Source organism: Eutrigla gurnardus (assembly GCF_963514095.1).
Source record: "Eutrigla gurnardus genome assembly, chromosome: 10".
Lineage (NCBI taxonomy): Eukaryota > Metazoa > Chordata > Actinopteri > Perciformes > Triglidae > Eutrigla > Eutrigla gurnardus.
The window spans coordinates 16,880,644-16,900,281 of NC_139924.1; the positions used below are offsets into that span (position 1 = coordinate 16,880,644).

General features: G+C 41.5%; 1 protein-coding gene and 1 long non-coding RNA gene across 4 annotated transcripts; both read left to right on the forward strand.

Annotated features, from left to right (window-relative positions):
• Positions 1-77: 77 nt before the first annotated feature.
• LOC311019781 lies at positions 78-2,384 on the forward strand. Of its 2 annotated transcripts, none has more exons than XR_014597833.1 (3): positions 78-136; positions 1,306-1,635; positions 2,209-2,384. It is a non-coding gene; the product is annotated as an uncharacterized lncRNA (long non-coding RNA). The 2 variants fall into 2 exon arrangements; XR_014597834.1 differs by lacking the exon at positions 78-136 and adding an exon at positions 946-1,081.
• An 878-nt stretch (positions 2,385-3,262) lies between these two features.
• LOC311019550 (scavenger receptor cysteine-rich type 1 protein M160-like) lies at positions 3,263-14,076 on the forward strand. Of its 2 annotated transcripts, none has more exons than XM_084019075.1 (12): positions 3,263-3,381; positions 5,344-5,406; positions 5,482-5,775; positions 7,131-7,445; positions 8,232-8,537; positions 8,797-9,111; positions 9,898-10,203; positions 10,463-10,777; positions 10,868-11,167; positions 11,810-12,139; positions 13,057-13,133; positions 13,423-14,076. In XM_084019075.1, exons 1-12 carry the CDS (start codon positions 3,336-3,338, stop codon positions 13,528-13,530), a joined length of 2,775 nt encoding a protein of 924 aa, XP_083875201.1. In that variant the 5' UTR covers positions 3,263-3,335; the 3' UTR covers positions 13,531-14,076. The 2 variants fall into 2 exon arrangements, with proteins under 2 accessions (XP_083875201.1, XP_083875202.1); XM_084019076.1 differs by having other exon boundaries at positions 10,868-11,086.
• The last annotated feature ends 5,562 nt before the right edge of the window (positions 14,077-19,638 follow it).

Here is a 19,638-nt window from a genome sequence, read left to right on the forward strand (position 1 = left end):
ATAGAAAGAAGAGACGAACTTTCCTGCCCTTCATGGATGGTCTCATATTCCTGTGGTCAGTCTGAATCTGCACTTAGGCAATGTGCATTACTATGGAGTGGTCGTTCCTCTAAGTGTTGGGAGGTCACATGCTCAGGTAATGCTATAAATGGCAAACAACTTTAACAGGAATCCTTATTCATTAATTTGTTGTATCACATCCACATTGTTGAAATCGGCAAGTGTTAAGCCATAACCTGGAAAATCTTTTAGAACCACAAATCTGTGCTTTCTGTGCTCCAACTCTGACAACACCACCACTCCTCTCACTCACTCACGTTTACACCATTGTCTTCCGGCAACACAAGAGTACAGAACATTTTGTTAACTAACATTCCATTTCACGCCATATAGACTATGTCAGGCTGGTGAATGGGACTAGCCGTTGTTCAGGCAGACTGGAGGTGAAGCCGAACCAGTCTAACCAGTCGTGGTCCTCAGTGTGTGAAGATGACTTTGACCAGCTGGATGCACAGGTGGTCTGCAGGGAGCTTGGCTGTGGGGCTCCTTCAGTCCTCCAGGGTGCACTCTATGGAGACCTGGAGGCTCAAGTATGGACCAATGAGTTCCAGTGTGGAGGCAATGAGTCTGCTCTCCTGGACTGTAGAAGCTCAGCATCGACTAGAGACACCTGCTCACAAGTTGGACTCATCTGTTTAGGTAAAAGAGGACCTACAGCTGTAATTTGACGTACTCTCTTACTTCATCTACTAAGAATTCTCCCGACTCTGCTCAGGTCCAAACAATATCAGGTTGGTGGGAGAGGCCAGCCGCTGCGCTGGTAGACTGGAGATGAAAAACCAGGGAGAGTGGAGACCAGTGGTTGACTGGGATTCTGAATGGGACCAGAAGTCTGCAGCTGCAACCTGTAGACAACTGGATTGTGGTTCAGCTGTTTCAACAGATATAGCAGACAGTTTGTCAGAGAGACTTGTGTGGTGGATCAAGTCCTCCTGTGTCCAGTCAGCATCTACACTGTTGGAGTGTGTAATAACGACTCATGTTAACGAAAGCTATTCTGGCTGTGAAGTGATATGCTCAGGTAATACTGACCACCAACGTCTTAAATAGTCTTGTCTTGTTCCTGATGTATGAATAATGTATGTGTCCACTGTCACTATCCCTTTTTAGACAGGAGGGATTAAATCAAGCTTTTTTTTCACAATTGTCATTGAGGATGAATTCCTTTAAAAATGTGTGCTTTCAGTTCTCTGGGCTCTATTTTCACAGCTTAGTTTGGAAAATAATCTCCCTTTTTGCTATCAGATTTGCTGGTTCAGCCAAACATCTCCCTCTCTCCCTCCACTGACGGGGTCTCCAAGGCCAAGCAGCAGGGGCTTCGGGTGCTCATGGGCTCTGACTTCACCATCAAATGCTCTACCGAACCACAGTATCCAGGAGGCTCCTTCCAGCTCATCTTCACCACCTCCAACACAGCACAGAACTACACCCTGCCAGCTGCCAATCACTCTGCTCATTTCCTGTTCTCTAGTACCGACTCCACCCACCGAGGGGAGTACCGCTGTGTTTATCACCTCCATGTTTTCTCCCATAACTTCTCTGCTGAGAGCCAGCCACTGAGTCTCACTGTCTCAGGTAACATCACAGACGATCTTAGTCAAACACAAAGAACATTGGAACTCTCAACATGCAGCTTTAATTATGAAATATGTTATTTATATACCCCAATATAAAGTCCTACTACACATAGTAGCTGGTGGAAGACAGGCAATATGGCTCTCCAATCACTTAATTCGGGCTGTATTAAATGATTGCACTTGGTCCCGAAAGGGCATTTGATCCACAACAAGACAATTGACACAAGGGTCAAAAGGTCAAGTGTGTCTTGCAGTAGATGTCAGTCAGGAAACATGTACCTTCATAGAGTGTGCCATGTTTTTTTGGCGGTCTCGTTCTTGTTTCTCACTGCTTCCATCACTCACAAAGCCTGTTGATGAGATGAAGCTGCAGTCCACATTCAGTGAGAGCTTCAAATTAAAGAGTGAGCATGACAGTTGTCAGTATCACAAAACAACCATTTAAGATATTTTAATGGCATCTGTGTTTTTTTTTATTCTACAAAAATGTACATTCAGTTCCTGACAATTATTTTAATGTTAACAATGTATGTTTTTTTAATTTTAATTAAAAAAAATATTTTTGTTTCAGCTTCTCTGACCGAGTTGATCATCCGTCTCGTTGTCCTTCTGCTGGGTATGATGTTACTCATTGCTGCCCTCTGCTTCAGCTCTAAGGTACTATCTTTATTCAGAGGAAGGCTGGCTTTTTCACTGAGAGTATTGGTGTGATATATTTGGATAGAAGAGGCCAGTTACTGGATCACTAATAACCCACAGTGGCTGTGATGTCTTTCCAGAAGTCAGGATGAGAGAAGAATGGAGGTTAAGGACTTCTTGATGGTTCCAGGAAAGAGGAGTATCTCCAAGGAGCTCGTTTCACATTCAGATGTAAACATAAGGAAAGATTTTAGACAGCGGTTGTCTTCAATGTCAGATCCACTGAAAAAGAAATTTGTCGAAAAAATGTTGAAAGGCTGTATATGCTAAATGTAATCTTTACATCTCTGATGTGTTGTATCTATAATGTTTTTCTTCTTCTCCAGAACAAATGTATGTGCTTGATCACAAATAAAAAATAATATTTGATCACTAGTGTAGACGTAGTTATGTTGTTTTGTTTGTTTGGGTATAAACTTTAATACAAAATGTTACGCTTTATTTTATTGCTTGATCAGTATGACTTGTTAATATATAATAAGGACAACCCATTCTACCCACTGATCAACTCAACCGCAGTTCAAAAACAGGAGTTCCATTGCTCAGACTGTTGATTAGAGAACATGATGACAAATTGCTAAACGTAGCAAACATTTTCCTTTTGTGTTAGACATCATAGCAAATTAAAAGTTGACTGATTTACTGTGGTGTCTGGACTGGATTTTAAAATGCATTCTAAATCTAAATTACAACTTTACATGGTGTTAAGTTCAAATTGTAATATTTTCCCCTTCCCAAATGGAAGAGACAATCTCACAATTTAGCTGACACAAAGTCCAGTCCCAGTAAGTCATTTTAAAGAGTACAGCATATGATTTTAATTGGTATCTTCATGAGAATCCACACGAAGCCGGATGAGAAGATTAAAAGATAGACAGGAAACTGCACAGAACAGCAGATCTGATAAGTTGTCACTCCTGAGTTTCAAAAGGGCTCCAAGATCTTTGTGCACATCTGTCCTTGACAAGACACATGAAAAGGCAAACAAACTGAGTGGACATGGATCACAGAGTGCTGATTGTGGTTCTGTCACTCTGGAGCTCAGGTAGGACTCTGGTTTAATTCTTTAAATTATTGCCCTGAATAAAACAATGTAAATAATATAATCTCGTCCTTTTTTCTTCTTCTTTTCTCTGAATGGGCACTAATGCAGAATATGCATAGACATGCAAGTGTAGTGCAGTTTATGTATGCTTGTGTGGCAATGCATATATGTATGTGTATGCATGTGTAGCTATGTATTTTATGTGGATATGTGCAGATGCATGTGTTTCCTGCTCTGTTACACAGCAACAGTCATATATTGCTTTGCACCCATGCCTGCAGAAGTGTTTGCATATCTGCAAAATGCACTTAATAGAGTACAAGAACAACTCTGCCAACTGCAACTTGTTCTAAATGCAGATAAAACAAAACTTATGTTTTTCTCTCATTCTAAATCAAGTCTGTCATTGACACCAGGAATGGTCAACAAAATGAACTTGTATCTACTTTTAAATATCTGGGATTCTTGATTGATGACCACTTGTCTTTTAAGGCACATATTCAGTATGCTGTTAAGAAGCTGAAGCTTTTACTTGGATTTTATTTTAGAAATAAGTCTTGCTTTTCTTTTAGGGTGAAACAGAAGCTGGTGGAGTCAACCTTTCTTCCAATTATTGATTATGGTTATATGGTTATATATGAATGCCTCCACATGCTGGATAGTGTGTATCATGGGGCTCTGACTGAGGTTTATTACAAACTGTGTAACTCATCATTGTGTCTTATATAGGAATGTAAATTGGCCATCCTTTTATGTGCGCCGGATCGGCCATTGGTATGTGCTGATTTATAAGGCTATTCTTGGGATGATTCCATCCTATTTATCATCCCTTTTAATTTTGAATAATAGGGCTTACAGTCTCCGCTCTCAGGACTTTTATCATTTTACTTTTCCTAAGGTCAGAACAGAAATGGGGAAGAAAGCTTTTAGATTTTCTGCTCCGAGTACATGGAACATTTTGCAGTCAGAGCTCAAACTCCAAAGTCTGGTATCTCTGAATGTATTCAAGTCCATGATAAATTCCATTACATCCAGGATTCAGGAGTGTAAACTGTTTATTTGAGTGCAAATGTTTGACTAATCTTGTAAATTCTTTTAACTAATTTTGAAAATTCAATTGTTATTTGTATTCTATTTGTTTGTTTCTTTTTTGTCTATGATAAATGTGACAATGTGTTGAAACTTTACGTGTTATAAAATATATATCATATGACGTTAAATGATGAAAAAAAGGCTGTTCAATTACAACTCAATCAAATCAATAAACCCTTTATATTGTCAGTTAATATTAGGCTATTTCAATATTGGGGTTGAAATGATGATCAAAGTACTTAAAGAACAAATTAACTTTTTTATGCAGGCTGAGCAAGAAAACGGACCTTCTGTTGTCATGACATTTTATTATTGTAGGCATAATCTATGAAGTGAAATTAAATGTGTGAGAATGAGTCCTTAATTTATTTTGACACCGTTAAAAGAAAGAGGCACTTTGGGGGTCATTTAATTAGGCATTGCATGTTATTTTTGAGGCTTGAAGAGACAGGTGCTAAAACCGAGACATGGGGTGAATAAAGTTATTCAGACAGACAACATGATGTTTTAAAAATACAATCACAAACCTGAAAAGGAGGGTGATATATTCTCCTTTAAAGGAATCGTCTCGGAATGTTTCTCCAATTGAAGAGATTGGAGCCAAATACAAAGTCCTCCAAGCAACCTGACCTGATCCTGGTGGGGTCTAGCAAGAAAGCCCAACCAACCCATTTGGCCCCTGCATTAAATAATGAAGTATTTTGAATTGAATCCGGTCAGATTGAAGTTTGAGCCACTAGTTAGTATGTTCTCTGTTTTGTCATAGTTCCATAAAAAAATAAAAAACTGAAGGAGTGCTTCTACTGCAACCTTTCTGCAAGACCTGTCCAGAGTAAGACAATCATGATCCTCATTCTTTCTTGTATTTAGGATACCCTTACCCTTACCGTTATCTCCCACGTCTCCAGGCAGAAGCAAATGATACTTTCAAAGGTAAACAGAGAACATATACAAAATGAGAATTCTACTATTGATTATTTTATTAATTACTCTCTTACCTGTGCTCAGGGATTGATGATATCCTGTTGTCTGGAGGATCCAGTCACTGTTCTGGTAAAATGCTGGTGAAGCAGCAGGGAGTTTGGACAGAAGTGGACAAGGATAACTGGGACCTGAAGTTAGCAAATGTAGTTTGTAGCCATCTGAACTGTGGTTCTGTGGTTTCTGTCACAACAACATACCAACAAGTCTTTGGGCCCTTACTTGCCATACCTTCCTGTCTTAAGTCTAAAGATGGACTGATAAAATGTTTTAAAAAAAGGTCCATAAGTTTTCCTTCCAGATTGGAGATACTCTGCTCAGGTAACAACATTAGTAACCACAAAACAAAAACACATCAACACGCTTCATAACGAAGGCTCATGGCTTCAAACCTTCTATACTGATATTCCTCTTACAGCAGTCACTGAATTGGCCTGCTTCCACTCATCTCCAGTACAATTGATACACAGTCACTCAGAATGTCTCAAAATTTGGTCAAGTATATGTCAAATGCAGGACAAGGAAGAGTGCTCACAGATGTACTGACAAACAGAAAGTTACTGAATGAACACCTCTCACAACCTCAACAAAAACTCTACTCACCAAACAGGCATACACTGAAGAATCCCTTCATTGATGTGTAACGTTTAACTCTATGGGCCCTAGTTTCGTAGACCAGGCGCAGTCAGCTTTCAGCGCACCTGCGCCGCGCCGACGGGGTGTGTCCGCCTGGACTTTGCAAGTTTCGTGCACCGCGCAGGCTCGCGGAGGCACACCTCCCGTCTCGCCCACCGGCGCAAGTGGGAAAGAGGGAGGAGAAGAAGGCGTGAGTGGGAGACGAGGAGGAGACGAGGCGTGGACTGGGATTAATACAGCCGATTCAGATCTTCACCAATCAAATGAGCTCCTCTCCTCTCCTTTAATGCGTTAGGGGAGGTTCAGTGTAAGTTCCGTCACTTGACAACCCGATGACAGAAGCAGCGCCGGCGTTCCCACAACGCTCATCACGCGCTGTGCGCGCGTATCATAATAATAAAAATGCCCATATTATAAAAAACAGGAGAGAGAGAGGGAGATGTTTTGGTCCGAGAGGCTGAGTTTCCGTTACGCGTGCCATCCGCCTTTGATCTGACGTCAGATGTGACGGGACAATCTATATAGATATAAATTCACGTGTTGATTCAATGAGTTGCATTAAATAGTGTTTGTTGTGATTATTTATTGCATTTAAATGTGCCTGGAACTGTGGAAACCTGCCTGTGAGGTCTCGGTGACGTGTACGCACTGCGCGCCGTCAGCCAAACTTCCACTCCGCCAGCTGTGATTCGCATTGAATCAATGGACTTTATTTACGCCTTGCGCCTTGCGCCGAAAGTAGACCAGGTCGGAGCTGGCGAGCTTTCAGCGCAGTCTCGGCGAGGCTTTTTGCCACGAAACTTCCGCTACGCCAAGCTGAATCTGTGACGCCTCCCCCTGCTGCGCCGCCACACCCATCTTGGCGCAGGCGATCCACCAAACTGCCAAACTGACGGTGCGCAAGGCTGCGCGGGTCGAAACTTGCACTGCGCCGGCTGCGCCACCCTGCGCCGCCCTGCGCTGGTCTACGAAACTAGGGCCCTATGTCTTCAAGTTGTTCTGTCTTCCTTCGTCTTTCTCACTCTCTCTTCCTCTTTCAGACTCTGTCAGGCTGGTGAATGGGACTAGTCTGTGTTCAGGCAGACTGGAGGTGAAGTCTAACCAGTCCAACCAGACGTGGTCCTCAGTGTGTGACGATGACTTTTACCTGCAGGATGCAGAAGTGGTCTGCAGGGATCTTGGCTGTGGGGCTCCTTCGGTATTCAAAGGGGGACTCTATGGAGAAGTGGAGGCTCCAGTGTGGACCAAAGAGTTCCAGTGTGGAGGCAATGAGTCTGCCCTCCTGGACTGTAGAAGCTCAGGCTCAGATAGTAACACCTGCTCACCTGGCAAAGCTGTTGGACTCACCTGCTCAGGTAGAAGTAGGAGGAGGAGCTGGAGCTTAGCTATGTTTTAGGATTAGGGTTTTTAAATTTCTATAGACCCTTTTTACAATGATGACATACGTTAAGTGTGTGCACACAGTTTGGTTATGGAAGTATGGTGGAGTGCAATAGCTTGTCAAGCTATACAAGATCATTATCCACCGAAGATGCAACCTAAACAAATTACTTTCCAGAACGGTGTGCTATAACATGATACCATGACATTGACTCAGAGTTTTGACCTTAGTTTTAAAAATGTCACTACTAACAGTCCAATGGTACTCAATACATTTAGTGGTTTGCAGCCATAGACGCCACCAGGGTAGGAGTGACTGTGTTAACTGGTGAGTCTCAGCCAAATGCGTCCGTGGTTGCCTGTAGTGACAGCTGCTGAAATACCAAGAGAACATGTATGTGTCGTTGCAAAAGCCTTAATCAATTTTAATTACACACTCCTCTGTGTTTATTATCTATTACAACTAAGGAAATATGAGCAACCACGGATGCATTCGGCTGAAAGTCACCAGTTAATACGATCACACATTAAACTGAAACACCCTGTTGCTCTGAAACGGTCGTCATCCTGTCAGAATTGTGTATAACTTGAGTCCGCTCTTGGAATATCAATTCTGACAACTGAACATGGAACTACCACACATTTTGATGCTGGTAACTTTTTTAGTTCAATGTTTAAAGCTTCTAAATTGTCTGGATGACTTTAAAAGGGTCTGTAAATGTGACTTTATCTGTTTTAACCAATGAATCCTGTCTGCTTAGAGCCAGATAATATCCAGTTGGTGGGAGGATCCAGCCGATGTGCTGGTAAACTGATGATGAATCTACAGGGAGAGTGGAGACCTGTGGATGCAACAATGCCTGAGTGGAATATGAACACAGCAGACATAATATGTCGACAACTGGACTGTGGCTCTGTTGTTTCAATAAGGCGGAAACAAATAAATTATTACTTTAATGTATGGATGATTAGATCAACTTGTCTTCAATCCAAGTCTTCACTTAGGGAGTGCATGTTAAGAAAGACTGCAGAAATGTCTCTGTACATCTTGATGATCAAGTGCTCAGGTAACAAACACCAGTAAATAAATCAGCTATAGAATGCACACACATTCACATTTCACATATGTTTTTGTCTAAAGAAATGTACAGAATCATCAAGGGTAAGCTCTGCAGCGTTGAGTAAGATAGCCTAAGCAGACACCATGGGAGAAGACAGCAGAAAAGAGGATTGAGATTGTCTGCTATGCATGAGCTCACTAACTGATTGTAGAGAATAAATAAACCTGAAAATTGTTTAATTATTTCTGTTGCTGGCTATCGTCAGACTCTGTCAGGCTGGTGAATGGGACTAGTCTGTGTTCAGGCAGACTGGAGGTGAAGTCCAACCAGTCTAACCAGTCGTGGTCCTCAGTGTGTGAAGCTGACTTTGACCAGCTGGATGCACAGGTGGTCTGCAGGGAGCTTGGCTGTGGGGCTCCTTCAGTCCTCCAGGGGGCGCTCTATGGAGAAGGGGAGGCTCCAACGTGGACCAAAGAGTTCCAGTGTGGAGGCAATGAGTCTGCCCTCCTGGACTGTAGAAGCTCAGGCTCAGATAGTAACACCTGCTCACCTGGCAAAGCTGTTGGACTCACCTGCTCAGGTAGAAGTAGGAGGAGGAGCTGGAGCTTAGCTATGTTTTAGGATTAGGGTTTTTAAATTTCTATAGACCCTTTTTACAATGATGACATACGTTAAGTGTGTGCACACAGTTTGGTTATGGAAGTATGGTGGAGTGCAATAGCTTGTCAAGCTATACAAGATCATTATCCACCGAAGATGCAACCTAAACAAATTACTTTCCAGAACGGTGTGCTATAACATGATACCATGACATTGACTCAGAGTTTTGACCTTAGTTTTAAAAATGTCACTACTAACAGTCCAATGGTACTCAATACATTTAGTGGTTTGCAGCCATAGACGCCACCAGGGTAGGAGTGACTGTGTTAACTGGTGAGTCTCAGCCAAATGCGTCCGTGGTTGCCTGTAGTGACAGCTGCTGAAATACCAAGAGAACATGTATGTGTCGTTGCAAAAGCCTTAATCAATTTTAATTACACATTCCTCTGTGTTTATTATCTATTACAACTAAGGAAATATGAGCAACCACGGATGCATTCGGCTGAAAGTCACCAGTTAATACGATCACAAATTAAACTGAAACACCCTGTTGCTCTGAAACGGTCGTCATCCTGTCAGAATTGTGTATAACTTGAGTCCGCTCTTGGAATATCAATTCTGACAACTGAACATGGAACTACCACACATTTTGATGCTGGTAACTTTTTTAGTTCAATGTTCAAAGCTTCTAAATTGTCTGGATGACTTTAAAAGGGTCTGTAAATGTGACTTTATCTGTTTTAACCAATGAATCCTGTCTGCTTAGAGCCAGATAATATCCAGTTGGTGGGAGGATCCAGCCGATGTGCTGGTAAACTGATGATGAATCTACAGGGAGAGTGGAGACCTGTGGATGCAACAATGCCTGAGTGGAATATGAACACAGCAGACATAATATGTCGACAACTGGACTGTGGCTCTGTTGTTTCAATAAGGCGGAAACAAATAAATTATTACTTTAATGTATGGATGATTAGATCAACTTGTCTTCAATCCAAGTCTTCACTTAGGGAGTGCATGTTAAGAAAGACTGCAGAAATGTCTCTGTACATCTTGATGATCAAGTGCTCAGGTAACAAACACCAGTAAATAAATCAGCTATAGAATGCACACACATTCACATTTCACATATGTTTTTGTCTAAAGAAATGTACAGAATCATCAAGGGTAAGCTCTGCAGCGTTGAGTAAGATAGCCTAAGCAGACACCATGGGAGAAGACAGCAGAAAAGAGGATTGAGATTGTCTGCTATGCATGAGCTCACTAACTGATTGTAGAGAATAAATAAACCTGAAAATTGTTTAATTATTTCTGTTGCTGGCTATCGTCAGACTCTGTCAGGCTGGTGAATGGGACTAGTCTGTGTTCAGGCAGACTGGAGGTGAAGTCCAACCAGTCTAACCAGTCGTGGTCCTCAGTGTGTGAAGCTGACTTTGACCAGCTGGATGCACAGGTGGTCTGCAGGGAGCTTGGCTGTGGGGCTCCTTCAGTCCTCCAGGGGGCGCTCTATGGAGAAGGGGAGGCTCCAACGTGGACCAAAGAGTTCCAGTGTGGAGGCAATGAGTCTGGTCTCCTGAACTGTAGAAGCTCAGGCTCAGATAGAAACACCTGCTCACCTGGCAAAGCTGTTGGACTCACCTGCTCAGGTAGAAGAGGAGCTGCAGCTTTGATTCTGCTTAACTTTGAGCCTAACTTACTTTGCTTCACTTACTAATTACTCTCTTGTATGTGTTCAGAGGCTGATGATGTCCGGTTGGTTGGTGGAACCAACCACTGTGTCGGTAAACTTGAGATGAAGTATCGTGGAGAATGGAAGCCATTGGCTGAATCCTTTTATAAGTGGGACCAGATGCTTGCAGCTGTAGTGTGTAGACAGCTGGACTGTGGCTCTGCTCTTTCAATAGAAAGAAGAGACGAACTTTCCCGCCCTTCATGGATGGTTTCTTCTTCCTGTGGTCAGTCTGAATCTGCACTTAGGCAATGTGCATTACTATGGAGTGGTAATTCCTCTAACTGTTGGGAGGTCACATGCTCAGGTAATGCTATAAATGGCAAACAACTTTAAAAGGAATCCTTATTCATTAATTTTTTGTATCACATCCACATTGTTGAAATCGGCAAGTGTTAAGCCATAACATGGAAAATCTTTTAGAACCACAAATCTGTGCTTTCTGTGCTCCAACTCTGACAACACCACCACTCCTCTCACTCACTCACGTTTCCACCATTGTCTTCCGGCAACACAAGAGTACAGAACATTTTGTTAACTAACATTCCATTTCACGCCATGTAGTTTTCACTGACTGCAATGTTAACGTATGAATATGCTACGCTCAGGACTTTCAACCAGACGACTGCTGTTCACAGCTGGTGTTCATGTACCAAAGAGTTATTTTAAAGTTATGTTAGTGTTATGTTTTAAGTTTACATACTTATTTTAAGCCCAACCAGGATATTTGTCCTCAAAATCACCAACTGGTTTTGTTGCCAAAACCCTCAAATGCCCCCCACGAGATATACAAACTTTGATGGTGGGGTCTGAGCGATGACATTGCAGCCGTAGACCAATTTAACCACTCTCATCCCTGTTACTCACTTAAACACAAAAACATAGGAAAATAGGGGGCCAGTTTGAAAAATATGGAAAATACCTTTTAACTTCTCATCTGTGTTAATAGAGTTCCTGGCTCAGCCGAACATCTCCGTTGTTACGCTCACTGACGGGTTCTCTGAGGCCACGCAGCACAGATATCAGGTGCTCCTGGGGTCCCTATTCGCCATCAGCTGCACCATCTTGCCACAGCTCCCAGGAGGCTCCTTCCAGCTTAATTTGACCACCTCAGCTACAGCACACAACTTCACCCTGCCAGCTGTCAATCACTCTGCTCATTTCCTGTTCCCTGGTGCAGGCTCCACCCATCAAGGGGAGTACCGCTGTGTTTATCACCTCCATGTTTTCTCCCATATGTTGTCATCTGAGAGCCAGCCGCTCCTTCTCACTGTCTCAGGTAACTTCACAGACAATCCAGTCAAAAAAGGGAATGTGACACTGACAACACATGCAGACTAGTATTATCTGTCTGATGTCAGTTTTCCTAAATCTAACTAAGAGGTTTTGTTGCCTGAACCAAACTTTTTTTTGATGTGTAATGTTGTCTAGACAGAAAAAAAAGTGCTGCAGAGCAACGTGAAAAAAAGGACAATTCCTGTCACTCAGCATGAAACCAATAGATTAAATTTAGTTTCACATACTGTCATGCCACTGTGTTGCACGGCAACACATTTAGTGTTAATCACAAGTCTTCACTTCCATTCAGAAAACCAGCAGTTTGCTGATTTGTGATTTTTGTCCAAGACTATAGAGTGGATCACTTTACCAAGGGCTCTTTAAATATGACAGAGGATGAGAAGTGCACCTTCAGTGAAATAAACCACATTTGCATAAGGCAGTAACGTCAACACTATCATACCTCACACACACTGCATCGACACAACACCGTAGCTAGAAACTCTGAACAACAACCACATTAGCCTTCATTCTAAAGAACCAACATGAACACATCTTGCCCTGCACCTTAGCTTGTTTAGCGAGTCACCAAACACACATTCATTGGGGGATAAGTGCTGCTAATGTCAGTTTCAGGCTAGAGAGCTAATAGGCCCTTTTCACAGCAGCCAATTTGAAATGCCCTTCTATTTAGTGTCAGCCAATCCAGTGAGCTAACGTGCACAATAGGGCCCTGATGCACCTAAATGGAACAGGGCCATAATCAATGTCAGTTAATTACACCTGTGTGTACCCTGCAACGCCATGTCAAAATGGCTGCTGTGAAAAGGGCCTAAAAACTGCAGCACAGTAAATCATTTTAATAAAGCATCTTCAGCTGCTGTATGAAATTATGTGATGATTGGGAATCTATTTCAGACTCTGTCACACATCTGATCATCAGACTGGTTGTCCTGGTGCTGATGGTGGTGTTCAGTGCTGCCGTGTTTTACAAGGTACTGTACACATCAGTGGAAGAAAATTCTGTGTTTAATATACTTTGGGACAAGAATTTGATATGTGTTTAATACTGTGGGGAAAAGAAGCTGCATGTATCACACTTAACACTGATGTTCCACATTAAAAGCATGGCTAGTGGTTCACTCCTCTCTTAAATAGTACTTTTAATTTGAAACATCTGGAAAATGCAGTTGTTCCACTGACGATAGCGTGAAAGCAACAGGAATAAAAAGGCAAATGTCATCATTTTGTTACCTGAAGACATTTTCTTTCACGCCTCACCAGGTCAGCAGAGGGTTGAAACCAAGACGAGAGGAAATGATTGGGCTAAATCACCTTGGTGGAGCCGAAGACTTGCTGAGTGAAGGGGCGGGAGCCCAGGAGACAGAGTGAGATCTCCACGGTCCATATCCAGATGGGACTGCTCGGCTCTCACAGAGACAAACAGTGTAGCATCAGAGATTGTATCTTGCTCTTCTTGTCTGTGATCAGTCTGTCAATGATATTCTTGGTATGAAAACGAGATGAGAATATTGGTGAGAGTTATATCATTGAAGAAAGCTAATCATAAGTCCATTGTTGTTAATATTTCAACAAGGAAGCCATGCTGAATGTTTTGATGCTCTACTGCTTGAAGTTTATGTCCTTTGCTTGAAATAATTATCAGACGTCATTTTTAGATATCCATGAAGAATTTTAAAATTCTTAGTTAAAATATATATAAATATGTATTCGAAGCCACCAATACCATATTACTTAATCTGTTGTTAATTGTTTCTGTTCTGTAAAATAATGAGCTTTTCAAAAATAAAATAATAAAAAAGAAGTTTCAATTGGAGTGGAAATAGATTAAAAAACGAACCATAATTGATTTGTTGGCCACTTTGGGCCAGTGGAACAAGCTGCAAAAATGTACAGAATCATCAAGGGTAAGCTCTGCAGTGTTATATAGCCTAAGCAGACACCGTGGGAGAAGACAGCAGAAAAGAGGATTGAGATTGTCTGCTATGCATGAGCTCACTAACTGATTGTAGAGAATAAATAAACCTGAAAATTGTTTAATTATTTCTGTTGCTGGCTATCGTCAGACTCTGTCAGGCTGGTGAATGGGACTAGTCTGTGTTCAGTCAGACTGGAGGTGAAGTCCAACCAGTCTAACCAGTCGTGGTCCTCAGTGTGTGAAGCTGACTTTGACCAGCTGGATGCACAGGTGGTCTGCAGGGAGCTTGGCTGTGGGGCTCCTTCAGTCCTCCAGGGGGCGCTCTATGGAGAAGGGGAGGCTCCAACGTGGACCAAAGAGTTCCAGTGTGGAGGCAATGAGTCTGGTCTCCTGAACTGTAGAAGCTCAGGCTCAGATAGAAACACCTGCTCACCTGGCAAAGCTGTTGGACTCACCTGCTCAGGTAGAAGAGGAGCTGCAGCTTTGATTCTGCTTAACTTTGAGCCTAACTTACTTTGCTTCACTTACTAATTACTCTCTTGTATGTGTTCAGAGGCTGATGATGTCCGGTTGGTTGGTGGAACCAACCACTGTGTCGGTAAACTTGAGATGAAGTATCTTGGAGAATGGAAGCCATTGGCTGAATCCTTTTATAAGTGGGACCAGATGCTTGCAGCTGTAGTGTGTAGACAGCTGGACTGTGGCTCTGCTCTTTCAATAGAAAGAAGAGACGAACTTTCCTGCCCTTCATGGATGGTCTCATATTCCTGTGGTCAGTCTGAATCTGCACTTAGGCAATGTGCATTACTATGGAGTGGTCGTTCCTCTAAGTGTTGGGAGGTCACATGCTCAGGTAATGCTATAAATGGCAAACAACTTTAACAGGAATCCTTATTCATTAATTTGTTGTATCACATCCACATTGTTGAAATCGGCAAGTGTTAAGCCATAACCTGGAAAATCTTTTAGAACCACAAATCTGTGCTTTCTGTGCTCCAACTCTGACAACACCACCACTCCTCTCACTCACTCACGTTTACACCATTGTCTTCCGGCAACACAAGAGTACAGAACATTTTGTTAACTAACATTCCATTTCACGCCATATAGACTATGTCAGGCTGGTGAATGGGACTAGCCGTTGTTCAGGCAGACTGGAGGTGAAGCCGAACCAGTCTAACCAGTCGTGGTCCTCAGTGTGTGAAGATGACTTTGACCAGCTGGATGCACAGGTGGTCTGCAGGGAGCTTGGCTGTGGGGCTCCTTCAGTCCTCCAGGGTGCACTCTATGGAGACCTGGAGGCTCAAGTATGGGCCAATGAGTTCCAGTGTGGAGGCAATGAGTCTGCTCTCCTGGACTGTAGAAGCTCAGCATCGACTAGAGACACCTGCTCACAAGTTGGACTCATCTGTTTAGGTAAAAGAGGACCTACAGCTGTAATTTGACGTACTCTCTTACTTCATCTACTAAGAATTCTCCCGACTCTGCTCAGGTCCAAACAATATCAGGTTGGTGGGAGAGGCCAGCCGCTGCGCTGGTAGACTGGAGATGAAAAACCAGGGAGAGTGGAGACCAGTGGTTGACTGGGATTCTGAATGGGACCAGAAGTCTGCAGCTGCAATCTGTAGACAACTGGATTGTGGTTCAGCTGTTTCAACAGATATAGCAGACAGTTTGTCAGAGAGACTTGTGTGGTGGATCAAGTCCTCCTGTGTCCAGTCAGCATCTACACTGTTGGAGTGTGTAATAACGACTCATGTTAACGAAAGCTATTCTGGCTGTGAAGTGATATGCTCAGGTAATACTGACCACCAACGTCTTAAATAGTCTTGTCTTGTTCCTGATGTATGAATAATGTATGTGTCCACTGTCACTATCCCTTTTTAGACAGGAGGGATTAAATCAAGCTTTTTTTTCACAATTGTCATTGAGGATGAATTCCTTTAAAAATGTGTGCTTTCAGTTCTCTGGGCTCTATTTTCACAGCTTAGTTTGGAAAATAATCTCCCTTTTTGCTATCAGATTTGCTGGTTCAGCCAAACATCTCCCTCTCTCCCTCCACTGACGGGGTCTCCAAGGCCAAGCAGCAGGGGCTTCGGGTGCTCATGGGCTCTGACTTCACCATCAAATGCTCTACCGAACCACAGTATCCAGGAGGCTCCTTCCAGCTCATCTTCACCACCTCCAACACAGCACAGAACTACACCCTGCCAGCTGCCAATCACTCTGCTCATTTCCTGTTCTCTAGTACCGACTCCACCCACCGAGGGGAGTACCGCTGTATTTATCACCTCCATGTTTTCTCCCATAACTTCTCTGCTGAGAGCCAGCCACTGAGTCTCACTGTCTCAGGTAACATCACAGTTGATCTTAGTCAAACACAAAGAACATTGGAACTCTCAACATGCAGCTTTAATTATGAAATATGTTATTTATATACCCCAATATGGAGTCCTACTAAACATAGTAGCTGGTGGAAGACAGGCAATATGGCTCTCCAATCACTTAATTCGGGCTGTATTAAATGATTGCACTTGGTCCCGAAAGGGCATTTGATCCACAACAAGACAATTGACACAAGGGTCAAAAGGTCAAGTGTGTCTTGCAGTAGATGTCAGTCAGGAAACATGTACCTTCATAGAGTGTGCCATGTTTTTTTGGCGGTCTCGTTCTTGTTTCTCACTGCTTCCATCACTCACAAAGCCTGTTGATGAGATGAAGCTGCAGTCCACATTCAGTGAGAGCTTCAAATTAAAGAGTGAGCATGACAGTTGTCAGTATCACAAAACAACCATTTAAGATATTTTAATGGCATCTGTGTTTTTTTTTATTCTACAAAAATGTACATTCAGTTCCTGACAATTATTTTAATGTTAACAATGTATGTTTTTTTAATTTTAATTAAAAAAAATATTTTTTGTTTCAGCTTCTCTGACCGAGTTGATCATCCGTCTCATTGTCCTTCTGCTGGGTATGATGTTACTCATTGCTGCCCTCTGCTTCAGCTCTAAGGTACTATCTTTATTCAGAGGAAGGCTGGCTTTTTCACTGAGAGTATTGGTGTGATATATTTGGATAGAAGAGGCCAGTTACTGGATCACTAATAACCCACAGTGGCTGTGATGTCTTTCCAGAAGTCAGGACGAGAGAAGAATGGAGGTTAAGGACTTCTTGATGGTTCCAGGAAAGAGGAGTACCTCCAAGGAGCTCGTTTCACATTCAGATGTAAACATAAGGAAAGATTTTAGACAGCGGTTGTCTTCAATGTCAGATCCACTGAAAAAGAAATTTGTCGAAAAAATGTTGAAAGGCTGTATATGCTAAATGTAATCTTTACATCTCTGATGTGTTATATCTATAATGTTTTTCTTCTTCTCCAGAACAAATGTATGTGCTTGATCACAAATAAAAAATAATATTTGATCACTAGTGTAGACGTAGTTATGTTGTTTTGTTTGTTTGGGTATAAACTTTAATACAAAATGTTACGCTTTATTTTATTGCTTGATCAGTATGACTTGTTAATATATAATAAGGACAACCCATTCTACCCACTGATCAACTCAACCGCAGTTCAAAAACAGGAGTTCCATTGCTCAGACTGTTGATTAGAGAACATGATGACAAATTGCTAAACGTAGCAAACATTTTCCTTTTGTGTTAGACATCATAGCAAATTAAAAGTTGACTGATTTACTGTGGTGTCTGGACTGGATTTTAAAATGCATTCTAAATCTAAATTACAACTTTACATGGTGTTAAGTTCAAATTGTAATATTTTCCCCTTCCCAAATGGAAGAGACAATCTCACAATTTAGCTGACACAAAGTCCAGTCCCAGTAAGTCATTTTAAAGAGTACAGCATATGATTTTAATTGGTATCTTCCTGAGAAACCACACGAAGCCGGATGAGAAGATTAAAAGATAGACAGGAAACTACACAGAACAGCAGAGCTGATAAGTTGTCACTCCTGAGTTTCATAAGGGCTCCAAGATCTTTGTGCACATCTGTCCTTGACAAGACACATGAAAAGGCAAACAAACTGAGTGGACATGGATCACAGAGTGCTGATTGTGGTTCTGTCACTCTGGAGCTCAGGTAGGACTCTGGTTTAATTGTTTAAATTATTGCCGTGAATAAAACAATGTAAATAATATAATCTCGTCCTTTTTTCTTCTTCTTTTCTCTGAATGGGCACTAATGCAGAATATGCATAGACATGCAAGTGTAGTGCAGTTTATGTATGCTTGTGTGGGAATGCATATATGTATGTGTATGCATGTGTAGCTATGTATTTTATGTGCATATGTGTATATGCATATATGTTTCCTGCTCTGTTACACAGCAACAGTTATATATTGCTTTGCAGCCATGCCAAGTGTTTGCATATCTGCAAAATGCACTTAATAGAGCAAGAACAACTCTGCCATCTGCAACTTGTTCTAAATGCAGATCAAACAAAACTTATGTTGTTCACTAATTCTAAATCAGTAAGATCAAGTCTGTCACTGTCAACAGGAATGGTCAACAAATTGAACTTGTATCTACTTTTAAATATCTGGGGTTCTTGATTGATGACCACTTGTCTTTTAAGGCACATATTCAGTATACTGTTAAGAAGCTGAAGCTTTTACTTGGATTTTATTTTAGAAATAAGTCTTTTTCTTTAGGGTGAAACAGAAACTGGTGGAGTCAACCTTTCTTCCAATTATTGATTATGGTGATATGGTTATATATGAATGCCTCCACATGCTGGATAGTGTGTATCATGGTGCTCTGAGGTTTATTACAAACTGTGGAGCTCTAACTCATCATTGTGTCTAATATAGGAATGTAAATTGGCCATCCTTATATGTGCGCCGGATCGGCCATTGGTATGTGCTGAATTACAAGGCTATTCTTATGATGATTCCATCTTATTTATCATCCCTTTTAATTTTGAATAATAGGGCTTACAGTCTCCGCTCTCAGGACTTTTATCATTTTACTTTTCCTAAGGTCAGAACACAAATGGGGAAGAAAGCTTTTAGATTTTCTGCTCCAAGTAACATTTTGCAGTCAGAGCTCAAACTCCAGTCTGGTATCTCTGAATGTATTCAAGTCCATGATAAATTCCATTACATGCAGGATTCACGAGTGTAAACTGTTTATTTGAGTGCAAATGTTTGACTAATCTTGTAAATTCTTTTAACTAATTTTGAAAATTCAATTGTTATTTGTATTCTATTTGTTTTTTTCTTTTATGTCTATGATAAATGTGACGGTGTTGAAACTTTACGTGCTATAAAATATATATCATATGATGTGATATGATGAAAAATAGGCTGTTCAATTACAACTCAATCAAATCAATAAACCCTTTATATTGTCAGTTAATATTAGGCTATTTCAATATTGGGGTTGAAATGATAATCAAAGAAGAACGAATAACTTTTTCATGCAGGCTGAGCAACAAAACGGACCTTCTGTTGTCATGACATTTAATTATACTAGGCATAATCTATGAAGTGAAATTAAATGTGTGAGAATGAGTCCTTGCTGTTAAAAGTGTAAAAGCCCA

Excerpts from the sequence above, each read along its gene's own strand:
- LOC311019550 (XM_084019075.1), top strand. The coding sequence starts at position 3,336 with ATGGATCACAGAGTGCTGATTGTGGTTCTGTCACTCTGGAGCTCAG. Across the intron at positions 7,446-8,231 it reads TGTTGGACTCACCTGCTCAG|AGCCAGATAATATCCAGTTG; the intron begins GTAGAAGTAGGA and ends CTGTCTGCTTAG. Across the intron at positions 10,204-10,462 it reads CTTGATGATCAAGTGCTCAG|ACTCTGTCAGGCTGGTGAAT; the intron begins GTAACAAACACC and ends GGCTATCGTCAG.